Here is a 14,422-nt window from a genome sequence, read left to right as displayed (position 1 = left end):
GGATCGGGAAGCTGCCTCAAGGCTGCGATGGACACGCACGACTCTGCTGCCAAACTTATTAACAAATTCATAAAGACTGGAAGTGTCGCGGACCGACCGAGAACTGGACGACGACCAACATCCACCGATGAAGGCACAACCGACGTGGTGCTGGACGACAGTCCTCTACGTATGGAGACTTTTGGGACACGCAGTATATCTATATATCGAATTTTTTCTCCGAATTTATCCACCGACACAAAAGACGCCAATAAAAAATTGCTTATTAAATGAAGCAGATATTTCAGGCTCTGCTATTGTTCTCACGTTCGCAGTCAAGACCTATACGTCTTAAGATTTACACATGACACACCAATCCAATAGTGGGATAATGGCATCACTGCTTATACTGGACACATCTCTGGATTGTTTTTTTTTATTATTATTAGATCGAATTTGATCTATTTTAAGCCTTGTTCTGCTATCGGACACATTCCATTCCGGCACTTCCCTTATCGTGCTTGTTCTGCTTCTCATAACTCAGTACCAGCTACTGTGAGAATTTCAGTATCAGGTGTCAGGTGTTAGCTGATCACGCTGACAGAGCTCAGATCTAAAAAAAAAAAAACAAAATCGAGGGAAAAAAAAATATCCAACTGAACATCCCTATTGTAATCATCGCTCTCACTTCCTGTTTAACAGGATGCTGGCATTTTTCTCAGCGTTTGGGCGGCCAACCTGTAACGTTACTTGCAAAACAGGTGTGTTTTCATGGACCTGTTAGAACTTGCAGGTTAGGAGAGATTCAGCCTCCTGTTACTGTTCATGTCAGATACAGTACAATAACCTGTTTTAACCCATTCTCACTCATATTAAGATCTCCATCTCTATGGTTACTAATGTTTACTCAAGTGATACTTTTTTTTTTTTTTTTTTGCAAATGCAAGATCACGATTTAAAGATCTTTACATGGGTTCTTGATCTCCATTTCCTACTCAATGTAGATGCAAATGCATTCCTGAAGAAGATCTACATGTGTGATGAGTATAAACATCATGGCTGATGGCAAAACATTTCATACATCCTGCAGCTTTTAGACAACACAGTAGCAGTCAGACCAACAAGTTGGCATGATGAACTAATGCATGCACCACAATCGGTGTGTGTGTGTGTGTGTGTGTGTGTTACTCACCCATCGGGTGATGAGGTTCCTTATCGTACTGAAATCCATGATCTCTTCTCAGGTGCTCTGGATCTTCTCGTCTCGTCTCTTCAGGATCTGAAAACGCTAGCTGTTTTTTCTCCCCAATCTCTGATCCATGACTGTCCTGCTGCTCTTCCTGCTTCCTCTAGGAAATGAAAACGAGACACGATCTTGAAGATTATTTCTCTCCACTTGCCGCTATGCTTGCGACGCGCTCGAGCCTTTGCATACTTTTCAGTGCTGCGCGTTTTTCATCAACCCGCTGTGTCTTATTCTGATTTCTGCTCTGGTCTTTACTTCTCCCTTTCCAAACTGTTGCCCCGGAGCGGCTTTGCTGTATTCTTTGTATTCTTGTCTTGTCTGCTCTTGTCTGTGTCTCTGTCCTCTGTACTGTGCGTGTGTGTATGTATATGTGAATGTGTGTGCGCTGCCGCTGCCGCTCCTGTTCTACTCTCCTCTCCTCTCTTCTTTCGCAAATACGTCACAAGCCGCTGACGCGCATGCGCACTTCATGTCACACTCACCCGCCCACATTAATTTTAAACACCACTCAGCCTGATCAGGCTCGTCTCCTGTGTTGCCATATTTGCGAAGAACCCACATATCTCGGATATATAGATGTTTCGATAATTATTTCTAGCTACATACTCAGACATGCGTTGTATTCCTACAAGCTTATCATAGCTGTACTTTATTTAGGATAATACTCTCTCTGTGTGTGATAATGTGTAATAATACCAGGTTCGCGATATTATCTTTACAGGTACTTTTGAATATACGGGGTTGTTTTTTTTGCGCTTTTCTGCTCAGCGTGCCTGTAGTGGTTATTTTATTTTCCTGTCAGTTTAAAGGCCTGTTTACACTAGTGTGTTTTCGTTTTAAGACGCATAACTGTTGCTTCGGTTACGCCTGTCGTCTACCCTACTTCCAACCTCGAAAACGGGGACTTTTGAAGACTTCGAAGACCCTGTTTTAGTTTGAAAACTCAGGGCTCGCGTTTCAGTGTAAACAGAACAAAACGAAGACTTTTGAAAATGTAGGCCTGGCTCCGCCCACATTCACTCCCTGATTGGGTCTTCTGGATCATTGCGTATCCTTCCCTGATTCGTCAAGCCCCTACCCTATGACCATTACACGACCCTGTTCGTATACAAAACAACAACGTTCGGCGTTCGTAAGCCCTACATGGAACGCGGCAATCATGCTCATTGTTCTGCCTGCTGGTGACTAGCAAGCAACTTCCTGTTTACACTTGTATGCGCATGCCCAGTGGTCATGAATGATCATGTGACGTGCGCTTTCGGTCATGTAGTGTGGACGGAGATCGTTTCTGAAACACAGTGGAAACGCCAGTGTTAACAAGGAGGAAACGCACTAGTGTAAACAGGGCCCAAATCAGTCTCACCCGTACAAGACACTGTTCACACCCGGTAGCCTATTAACATCCGTCTCGAGTGACCTGATCACAAGTGGGAAACGCATAGTCTTTCACAGCTGACATTTTAAATACGTCTAAAACGACCACTTGTGATCACAGTCCATACATCATTTTTGCTGGAGGAAGGTTGTCAATCATATTTATTACTGCTATTATTGCTTTCAGGCAGAAATGTCCCACAAATCCTATCTTGTATACCTGTACGGGCTGTTTCAAACGTTTTAATGGTATAGTCTGCTCATGAAACTTATAAATGAATGACAAATGAGACAACAAAAGAAGCTACGAAAAGCAGCTGCTTTCATCTCTCTTGTTATAGCATGGCCTTTGTCCACTAGCCTAGCATTGCAGAGCTCTACTGTTCAGCGGGATTTCCAAATGATGATTACGTATTTTCCAGCTAGGGCAATGATGTAGTTTCTTAGGCGGTCCTTTGTTGCTGTCCGGGCCACATCGAGCCGCTTTTGCATTCACACTACGTGAATCGGATCACCCAGGATGCATGTTAATACCAGGGTTGAAATAATTTCTTACTGGAAAGCATTATTTACAAAAACTGTGCTTTTAGGCACTATTTCTATGATGTAACGTTTTAAAATAATTTTTACATTACGTTCTGCAACGATAGTCGTAGTGTCATATTTTGCTTCTTAGAATTGCACCTACGTGTCTCTGGCAAGAATTTGTCAATAAGACCTGGCAACTGAGATAAGGTGACTGTAGAGCGCAATATTAATAGGGTTGTACAACTCATTTTGGCCATGACAAATCTTTTCGTGAGTACAGGCTGGAGGTGTTAAGTTCAAATGTCCTTGAGAGGGCTGATGTTTAAATCAGGATGAGACTGGAAATGATCATATTAGACAAAATGCTCATTTTCTATGAGAAGCAATACCTTGGACCTTGTGTGAGAAGGAAGGACCTTGTGTCCTAATGGATGACTGATATCTATGAAATGATGAACCATAGATAATTGCAGAAATTAACAACTGAACACTTTGCACACCTATATTTCTTTCACAGGGGCGTGGCCACGTGGGTGGACATTGCCACGCCAAGTCTGACGTCAAAACTCTAAGGCAGTGTTGCCAACTTAGCAACTTTGTCTCTAGATTTAGATTCAATTAGTGCCTTTGTTTCTGTGTCCTTGATAGAAATTATAGTCATTTGTAAATACGAAAATGGTGCCTATGACCAAACATTACTCTTTTCTATTCAAAGAAGCTCAATTCTATTTTTAAAAAATGTCCTTCTTCATCTAACACGTTTTGAGATGCAAATAATAGATATGCAAATAATGTAATGACGTTATTTGGCGCCTTTTTGAGCGACATTAGCTATTTTCTACTGAAAAGAGTCAGCAACAGTGTAGAGAAAATATTAATATTACATCTTTATGCATGTTTATCTCATGCTGAATTAAAATTGAAACACTATTTCAGCAGTGTTGGGTATTTTTGACCAAATTCTTAACTTATAAAGGACTATGAGCTAACTGTGAAGCCAGGACAATGACGTTTTTATGCTACTATTTATTTTGCGAATCTGATATTTGCTCTAAGCACAATTTCATGGCGCCTTTGCTAGTTTATTGTTACTACTACATGACTGAAAAAATGGACCTAAGTTATTTACTCTGAATATATATATACATTTCTTTAAATAAATAAAAGTCTAGTAAATTCAGTTGACAGGTCAAGAACGATAGAATAGGAACCCTTTGTGTGGTCTTGTTTTCCGGTCGGACATATTTTCATTCCGTACTCTATCTGTTTTTCCGCTACATTTCCAACTGTGCGCGCGTTCGGCGGGTTCCGTTAAAAATGGCGAGCCGATGGAGGAGTGCAGAGTGATAGAGACAAGAGTCACGCTTTATTTCTTTAACGCCAACAGGAGGGAAATATCTGCGCAATGGCGGCTTTGGACCAGAAATCGCCCAACGTGCTTTTGCAGAGTCTTTGCTGCAGGATCACGGGAAAGAGTGAAGGTAACACCGCTAAACGAGCAAGAGGCTGAAACGTCAACTGGGCTAAAGCTAACTAGCCCAATATCTTCATTCAGCACTGGTGCACATGATCTAATGTTAATGTTAATGTTAACTGGCTTTATCTAAAATCACACGTTATTACTCAATAATCATAATAATAGTGAGCGTCTTTTGTAGTAGTAGTGTGTGTAGTATCTTGTTTCGTGAAGAACTGGCTTAATGATACTCGATATGATGTCAAAGCTTAACCCTTTCATCATATCTCATTAAAAAAAAAAAAAAACAGATTATTTTATTACCTAAAACTGCATGTCATATGAATTTTTACTTTTTCTTTAAAAAAAAAAAAAAAAAGAAAGAAAAGAAAATTACCTGGATTATTAAATAAATGGATTGGAATAAAATGAGTAAAAATGTATAAAACATTTCACCTGAAAAGGAAAAAAAACTTGCAATGTCTTTACAAACAAAAATGATGTAAAAAAAAAAAAAAATAAAATAATCATGATTAAAAATATTTAAAGGTGATGACATTAAAGAAAACATTTTTTGGTTCAAAATATTTAAAAATGTGCTTATTTCTTCAAAAAAAAGTTTTTTTGTGTTCACTCGAGTGTTCACTGGATTCTGTCAGAAATTTATATATTTTTTATGTTTGGTATTTTGTGTAGAAAGTTAGTAAAGATAACCCCAATCCTGAAGATATCGTAGCAGAGACGTTGCTGCGTTGGAAATGCTAAACAGAAATTATGATAGTGATTTGTGTAAAATTGTAAATAAATAAATAAATAAACAAATAAATAGGAGAGACAGTAATGATCTCAAGCAATTTGGGGGTGATTTTCCATCTTATAATTTCCTCAACACAGCCCTAAAATGACTACCAATAAGTAAGACAGTTGACTAAGTCTGTAGTCTTTTAGTTAATACTGACCATCTGTTTAGTCCACGGCGTCACTGTACAAGGCAGTCTGTGTTCATTTTAGCTGTAGTCGTGCGTATAGGGCGCACAGTGGCTTAGGGGTTAGCACATTCGCCTCACACCTCCAGGGTTGTGGGTTCGATTGCCGCTGCCCTGTGTGTGTGTGTGTGGGTGTGTGTGAGTTTGCATGTTCTCCACGTGCTTTGGGGTATCCTTCCAGGTTCTCCGGTTTCCTCCCCAGTCCAAAGACATGCATGGTAGGCATTGATTGGCATTTCCAAAAGTGTCCGTAGTGTATGAATGGGTGTGTGGATGGGCCTGCGATGGATTGGCACCCTGTCCAGGGTGTACCCCGCCTCGTGCCCGATGCTCCCTGGGATTGTCTCCAGGATCCCCATGTCCCAGTAGGATAAGAGGCATAGAAAATGGATGGATTGTGTGTATAGACTAGGGATGGCCTACTTAAATCTATATCACCGTATTTCATGATATTTTTTGCAGTAACTACAATACGAAAATAATAACATTCAACACTATCTTCAGGCGTTCCGCATATTCTGCTCAGTGTTTTTGCTTGAGGTGGTGGAACAAATTTGATGTTTCCACCATTTGTTGATACGGGGTTTATGACACACTTTACAAGTCACAGGTGTTTGATTCGCTTCTGATTTTTGGTATCTGAATCCCGTCCATATAACAAAGGAAGCTCCTTTTTGGCGATTAATTCTTCTTCTTCACCAAGGGTTGGACCGCTACCGTCCACCATGCTTGTACTCGTTCTTCGTGTCAGATGCTGTCAACTTTATCATCAGTATCGCGAGATGACAGATTCTTATCATGGGGAGGAATTGTAACGGTACATCATGGAAGCTACGATATGGCACAGCCCTAATCTAGACTATAATGTTCAGCATGATGCTGTCCTTATTAAGGTGATCTGCCAAATACAGTCCAATATATTCCCACTATTAATGTTTATAAAAGGTTTCATTTTGATCAGGTTGTCGTACATCTTATTGAAGTCGGCACTTCATAGAGTGATGGTGTGACTTGGTCTCTAAAAGCTTTTCTGGCTTGTGGTGGACAGTTGACAGAGAAACACTGTTTAACCCTTACATGCATAAATGACCAAAACGTTTCCAGGTTTTTAAATCGTTTTATTACTCAACAGGAATCAAAGGACATCAGAGAAGTAAAACCTGACTGAACATTAGCACAGCAAAATGCGCACATACTGATCGCTTTTTGTTTTCCAAAATGATTGAAAAGAAACATTTTTAACACGTACAGCAAGTGTGCAGTTGAGATCTGAAGTTATATATGTCTTACATGATGTTTGTTGCAGTCTGACAGGTTTAAGTAACCTTTTTGTGTGTGTGTGTGTAGAAAGTTTGTGTAGAGATGAGTTGTCACTGTCAGCCATGTTGGTCTGATGGAGTGGTCTGATGTTGGTCTGAAGGCCTTAATGATGAGCTAAAATGAGTGATAAAATAAAACATCAGGATAATGGTATGTATAGCATTGGAGGTGCTTTACATGTAATATATTTCTAAATGAATAAAAGAATTAATGGTCTATGAATGTGGACACCGTGCATGCATGAGTTCAGTAAAATTGTTGAGTGTTGTACTTAACCCGTTCTTGCAGTACGCTGGCATTCCGAAAGTGACTTGTCGGACATTTTCAATCAGTATAAACAAATGAATTATTTAATGTTAAGATTAGTCAGGATACTGTTGGGTTTCTGTGTGTAGAGTATCATGGCTCTGTGTTTAGCTGCTGGTGAGCAGGGAAAGGGGAGGGGTATGATCCCACTGCCGGGCGAACGATTCCCACGTCTCCACAGTGTGACATCACAATACATTCAGGCCCTGTTTACACTAGTGCGCTTTTGTTTTTAAAACCCATAACTGTTGCTATGTTTACGCCTGTCGTCTACACTACTCGAAAATGGAGACTTTGTTGAAGACCCTGTTTTAATTTAAAAACTCCAGGCTCGCGTTTCGGTGTAAACAGACCAAAACGAAGACTTTTGAAAATGAAGGTGTGGCTCCGCCCACATTCACTCCCTGACTGGGTCTTCTGGATCATTGCGTATCCTTTCCTGATTCGTCAAGCCCCTACCATATGACCGTTACGCTACCTTAATCATATACACAACAACACGGAGACTGAACCGCAAGCTTTGCTGGCTTTGTTGTCATTCTTAGCAGCCATTGTGTAGTTAAATTCGGTATTTTATAATACTGCTGCTGCTACATGCGCAATAGGCGAGCTATGATTAGAGCAATCGCCAACAGATCTCATTTCAGGCGGCGTAAGCCCTACATGGAACGCCGGTTTGGGCTAGCAACCAACTTCCTGTTTGCACTTGTACGCACGTGCCCAGTGTGCATAAATGATCATGTGACATGCGTTTTCGGTCATGTAGTGTGGATGAGGATGGTTTTTCATTTTAAAATGTGTAAACAGGGCCTCAATGCTGAGCATGGGCACCCCCAAAACAGATGCAAATTCCTTTTTTTTTTACCTCTGGTAAAAAAGAGTTAAGAGTAGAAGTATGGAGGGAAAAATTAACTTGAATAAAAGTAAAAAATTGTCTACATTTAAATGTATTCAAGAATTGAAGGAAATCCCTCCATCCGTTTTCTGTACTGCTTATCCTACACAGGGTGTAACTTGGCGTTCAAGGCAGGGGTCGCAATGGACAGGGTGCTATCATGCCATCGCATGGCACAATCTCACACACACACTCGCATACTGTGGACAGTTTAGAGATGACAATCAGCCTACAAGGCATGCCTTTGAATTGGGGAGGAAACCGGATAAACCGAGAACATGCAAACTCCAACACACAAGGTGGAGGTGGGATTCGAACCCCCAACCCTTGAGGTGCGAGGCAAATGTGCTAGTCACTAAGCCACCGCACCCCCGAGCCTCAGGAAATCTGTACAAAAAAACAGTCCAGATATTAATTAGTTAGTTAGTTTCTGCAGATTCAGGTGTTCGTAGATTCATTTAGCAGTGATATGAATTTGATTGGAGATCTTTAAAAAGAATAATGATAAAAAAATGAACACAACAGATTGGACTGCATTTGAGTTTTGTTTTTTTAAATGATTTGCTTACTTGAGTAAGTAAAAAGTCCAAGAGTACAAGCTATTAAATGACAATAATACTTGAGTAAACGAAACATCTTCCAAAAATACTACAGTACCGAAGCACAATTACTGAAATATTTTCCGCTCTTGATGGAAATCCGACCCTCCTGCGCTGCAAACGAGGTCAAGCCAACTTCATCAAGACCTTTCGGATAAATATAGTCTCTATACAGAGCTTAATGCAGCATCATGACTGTGAGATGTAATATAGAGTACATTACCTCCGTCTAGGTCTCATGATACATGGCGTCATCTTTCCACATCCTTGTCTGTCTTTTTTTTTCTTTTCCCCCTTTTTTTTTTTTTGGTGCGCACTTATCCTGAGGTCGCTCTATTAAGCCATGAATTCACCGCTCTTCTCTCTACAGCCGATGTCGCACATCAGTTTCAGTACGCCGTCCGGGTCATCGGGAGTAATTACGCCCCCACCATCGAGCGCGACGAGTTCCTGGTGTCCGAAAAGATAAAAAAAGAATGTGAGTTGTGAGGATCGTAAAATCCTGTGGCAACACCGCAGATCACTTTCATCCACTCTGAGCATTGTGTTTGTATTTAAAACCACATCAATACAATATTAAACAGTGTGTTCAAATAGCACACAGCTGGTTTAGTGCAGTAGTGTGTGGTTTCTTCTGTAATATCTGCGGCATGTTGGGTATTTTTGACTCTGGTGTGTGTGTGTGTGTTCTTTAAAGTGTTAAAGCAGAGGCGAGACGCGGACGCAGCTCTTTTTTCAGAGCTCCACAGAAAACTCCAAACCCAGGTCAGTGCTTCATTCTCAATCACTTCAGTTCTAAAGACTGTTCGAAATGCAGTTTGTCCATTCAGTACATCATGTATTCTAATCTGTTTTGTTTGTGGTAATCAGGGGGTGCTGAAACACAGATGGTCCATCTTATACCTCCTCCTCAGCCTTTGTGAGGATCCCAGGAAACCGTCCACCCGGGTACCTGTGCAACACTCATGAATCATATGCGATGACTGTCTCGGTGAACAATTCATTCTTAGCAAAATAAATCTTTATTATGGACAACGTGAGTCTAGCAGGTACAGAGTGTGAGGTGAAAGAGTTCAGCAGCGTTAACAAGAAAGTCACATACTGCAACTTTAATAACTCGTCAGTCAGGGAAAATAAGAATGTGTCTAGTGTGTAACAAAAGATTACGTACCGCAGCTTTAATGGCTGGGCAATTAGATAAATAACAGTTGTTTCTATTTTTAACAAAGACATTGCATTCTGCTGCTTAAATAACTGGTCGGTTAGATATAATAACGGTTCTAATTTCTAATAAAAAAAGTTACATACTGCCGCTTTAATAACTGGCCAATTAGATATGTAACAAATGTTTCTAATTTGTAGAAACGGTTACATACTGCAGCTTTAATAACTGGTCAATTAGCTATGTAAGGTTTCTAATTTGTATAAATAAAGTTACATACTACAGCTTTGATAATTATTCAATTAAATAAAACAACAAATGTCCAGGGTTGCCAGATATTCTGTATAGCAGTGTCCCAAATATATATCAGCTTCCAGTCCTAGCACTTCTGCCCTATAGAGTTTAAAGTCTCCTATCAACTGATCCCGCTCACTGGCTGTTGATTAAACTCCTCGGGAGCTGTAAGAATTTCTAAGGCAAAATTGTGACTGCTATGCTTTTCATAAGCATACGTAGACGTAATTCAGTCAGTTAACTCAATGTGTTGCAGTTCTATAATACGGTACAGTATCGACATGAGGTAAGCTGCTCTCTCCTTCTGACAGGTGGGCAGTTATGGTTCGGTGTTTGCCCAAGCGTTGCCACGCGATGCCCACTCCACTCCGTTCTACTACACCCGGCCACAGAGCCTGTCTCTCAGCTACCCCGAGCGCTCAGCACTGGCTGCCCACAACGCCTCCAGCATGGGCACCAGCGGCATCAGCAGCCTGGGCATGTATCCACTGAACGGCCCTGGCCCCGGCCCCAGCCCTCAGCCCCTGCTTACCGGGTGAGTCTGGTACTTACGGTTCCCTCTAACCAGTTTTAATACCCACTTAATTTCATGTGTACACGACAGAAGACAGGCTTCAAACAAGTGTCACATGGTGTTCATGCTTCTGGAATAGGAGAAGTATAATACTGGATTAGCATGTCAGATAATGTAAACTAAATTGCTTCCCAAATCTCTATTAATGCATACTAGCTAGGTTATAGGGCAATAATCCCATATTCAGTTCTGGAGTCTAGCACTATTTAGGGAATTAATAGACCAGTTGCCATTTTGGACCAGTACATTTGGGTTTAAAAAAAAAAAGAAAACACCTTGTTTGCATTTGGTCCAGGCTGTAAACATGGTCCTTCTGACTTTTCAGGACTTCTTCTGGATCATATTTCCTCCATCTCAACTGTGTTTGTGTGTGTGTTTTGCGTAGATCTTATTTGTGACTGTGCTTGTAATTGCACAGTGAGCCCTGAATTATTCACATCTCCGCCACAGGCCGCAAGCACTTTAGATATTTAAAGCACGGCCGCGTGTTCTCAAGGCCTGGCGTTTAATTGATCGCCGAATCCTTCAGTGATAAATTCGTTGTCCCTTAAGCATTTCTGTGAATTTGCAATTTCCCCGTCGTCCTTCATTGTCATTCTTTGTTGTTGGAAATTGACTATTAAAAGGCAATTAGCACATTCCCGTAAGCTTTGCTAATGGAATCATAACACTTTAGTAGAGAGTGGAGTTTGTGTTGTTTGTTTGCCGCTAATAAAAATGAAACATTGCTTCGGTGTTTTTAGGAATTGTGCCTTAATTAGGATTTTCTTAAAAAATGCAGTAGCTGTAATGGACCCAGTGACCCACAAGCACTTGAATATGGTTTCCTTTGTTACTGAGCGAAACGCATGAAGATTTATTGCCTGAGAGTTTGGGGTGGAAAAACAGGGTTCTGGACTTTTACGCTTCTTTATTAAGTCATCATTATGGGAACAGCGTCAGCTGGTTTTCCTCAGTTCGTCCAACCTTAAAGCTGCAGTGTATAGAATCTTTGGTTAAAAATGAACACAAAAGCTTTATCGAGTCAAGAGATAAAAAATAATATTGTGATGTTCCTGAACTGCTGTGAGACATCCTGCGATATTAATTCATAGTGAGAGCTGCGCGGGATTTTGAACAGACGCGTCGTGTACAAGCTGAAATACCAGTACATTCCATGCCATCGGACCTGAAAGTAATACAGCCGAAGATGTGCCCCAAATTTCCAGTACCACAAAGCCATGGGCATCAGAACAGAGAACCCTTTTCTATAACTATTAGGGCTGCAACTAACGATTATTTTGATAATCGATTAATCTGCCGATTATTTCTTCGATAAATCGATTAGTTTGATTTAAAAGGTCACTTTTTATTTTCTAAACATGTTATTTCACATTCTGCCCGATGAAAAACGGATTAAATGTATCTATATGGGCTATGCTATACATGTGCAACGGATTTTGTAACAATATTAACATTATATTTTGAAAAACAAAAAACGGATTGTCGACAAACTTTAAAGCAGAAGATAAATCACTATATTAAAAATTCTTAAAAAGGCACAAACTAAGTGTTACCTGGTAAGAGGTTGAATGTTCTGCAGTAACACACACATTCACTCATTTAAACAAAGTAACGTGTTACTTTATTCTGTAACTGACACTTTTTACATTTCTATACTATTACATGCTATAACGCCATTACAGTTACTGCTCTCATAAAAACACAATGACTTTTGTTTCTAAATATAGCATCAAACAACGTATTTGATAAAATATCCACAGTGATGTCACAGACCCAAGTATTCCATAATGACTTTCTCTGTCGATTATTTGAATTATCGATTAGTTGTTGCAGCCCTAATTACTATTACTAGATATGGATAATGGATTTCACTGATAACTAAGTTGGGCAGTACCTGCTGATAACCAATCAATCTCTCGATATTTTTTAAATTGATACTGAATGAAATCAACACTCACAGTAAAATAATGCTGAATTTTATTACAAAAAGAAAAGGTACTGATTGTACCATGAAAATGTACTGTACTTTTAAAATTAAATAAATATTAATATATATTAACTATTGACAAATATTAAACTGCGCAAAAAAAAAAACTTCAAATAACAGAACAAAATTAGTCAGTGATAGTTTTTATTTCACCTCTAGAGGTCACTCTCGTACTGTATAATGACGGCGGACACTTCCAGTCAGTTGCTCTCCCAACGGACACAATCGGGAAAAACTGTCGTTTTTTGCCGATAAGCGATAGTTCCAGTAATCAGTTATCGGTGCTGATTAATCAGTAAAACCAATCAATGAGCCGACCTCTAACTGTTACTACTACTACTACTACTAATAATAATAATAACAACTAGTCTCAAAGACAGACGGAGACCCGTGGACAGTTTGTAAGCTTGCGCTGTAGACTTTGTGTTGTGTTCTGCTCTGGCAGAATGAATACAGGTCACCAGACCAGGCGATTGAGACTGCGGTTTATTTTAAATCGCAAATTAATTTTTTTTTTTTTTTCGCCAGAATCGCAACAAAGCAGCCAAAATTTGTGAGCTAAATGGCTGACATTGGCAAGTTAGCTAAAAGACAAGTTCTTGTTTTAAAAGGAAGAGAGGTTTTGTGCTTTCACTTGGTTACTGTGACAACCTCCTAGATGTGTGCAGTAACGTATTTATCAAGGTGGCAGATGAAATTATACCTTCCAGGTTGAATGTCAGTAGTTCAGCAGTGTCTGTATTATTTAGCCAACCTATTTAGTTCTCATGATGCAGTTTGGGACGGGGTCCTCGAGTTCCCGTTGAATGTGTATTACTTGCCGCACACAACCTGAGAAATTTATTCGTCCCGTTGTTGTAGAACGATGTAGCACAACTCGCGTTACAAAATGTTCTTCTGCCGTTTGCTCGCAATGGCATTTATCTACCAGAGAGGGCGACATTACCAAAACCTGCTTTCTGTAGATTTAATTGTTTGTGTGTGTGTGTGAAGTGGATTTGGTTCAGAATAATAACGATTGTTTATGCCTCTTTGTGCATGGAATTAATTTAAAACCGTTTCGAAAAGCACAGATTGTTCATTTAAAAGTGTAATAGTGCAGAACCACTGTTTCATAACTTATTAAGATAGCAGTTCAAGGGAATCGGTATTAATTTAATTAAAAAACCTGTGCTATGTTCTGCAGCAGACCCTTCAGTTGGACGCCACCCAAAGTCTGCCTAATTAAACACAGCTTCCATGAGACAGTTACTTGATTAGTCATTCAGACGTCCCTCTGACTAATGGGTACTTTTGCACAATCAGCACTGTGTAATTGCCTGTTTTTTTTTAATCATTAGAGATAGTCTTCTAATTTGGATCATAAATCATTACTCTGTGTTTTTGTGTGTGTGTGTGTTTGTGTGTGTTAGCCCCCAAGCTGTAGCCGATCCTGCACGTGGCACTCGTCTGGCTTGGGCTCTCCCAATCACCGGGGCCGCTCCACTGAACCCCCGACCCACGACAGGCCCCACCCCTGGCCCTACCTCCAGTCCTGCCTCCAGACTCCCTCACAGACAGAGACGGGACGGTGACACCAGTGGTGAGTACGGTCACTATGGCAACCCGATTACGATGTAGCAGAATCATGCAAGTGTGCATGTACAGGTCTTGGTGATGTGAATGGTGTTTATGATTTGGGTGTGATTTTGGGTTATGAGTAGTTTAGCTTGG

General features: G+C 40.3%; 2 protein-coding genes across 3 annotated transcripts in view; one reads left to right on the top strand and one right to left on the bottom strand.

The window, feature by feature from the left end:
• Positions 1-1,646, bottom strand: part of atp11a (ATPase phospholipid transporting 11A) — a 107,305-nt gene extending 105,659 nt beyond the window's left edge. Inside the window, exons 1-2 of one of the 2 annotated variants that reach the window (XM_017457775.3) lie at positions 1,415-1,646; positions 1,172-1,328 (exon numbers count right to left, since the gene is read on the bottom strand). In XM_017457775.3, coding sequence (XP_017313264.1) covers positions 1,172-1,210 — 39 coding nt within the window. In that variant the 5' untranslated portion in view covers positions 1,211-1,328; positions 1,415-1,646. Of the gene's footprint in view, positions 1-1,171 lie in introns of both variants that reach the window. The other variant, XM_047151363.2, reaches the window with a different exon arrangement.
• A 2,724-nt stretch (positions 1,647-4,370) lies between these two features.
• Positions 4,371-14,422, top strand: part of tubgcp3 (tubulin, gamma complex associated protein 3) — a 41,350-nt gene continuing 31,298 nt past the window's right edge. Inside the window, exons 1-6 of the mRNA XM_053676253.1 lie at positions 4,371-4,608; positions 9,060-9,167; positions 9,387-9,454; positions 9,560-9,637; positions 10,457-10,680; positions 14,122-14,291. Coding sequence (XP_053532228.1) covers positions 4,533-4,608; positions 9,060-9,167; positions 9,387-9,454; positions 9,560-9,637; positions 10,457-10,680; positions 14,122-14,291 — 724 coding nt within the window. The 5' untranslated portion in view covers positions 4,371-4,532. The remainder of the gene's footprint in view (positions 4,609-9,059; positions 9,168-9,386; positions 9,455-9,559; positions 9,638-10,456; positions 10,681-14,121; positions 14,292-14,422) is intronic.

Source organism: Ictalurus punctatus, chromosome 26, assembly GCF_001660625.3.
Source record: "Ictalurus punctatus breed USDA103 chromosome 26, Coco_2.0, whole genome shotgun sequence".
Classification (NCBI taxonomy): Eukaryota; Metazoa; Chordata; class Actinopteri; order Siluriformes; family Ictaluridae; genus Ictalurus; species Ictalurus punctatus.
This window is presented reverse-complemented; position numbering and strand designations above follow the sequence as displayed.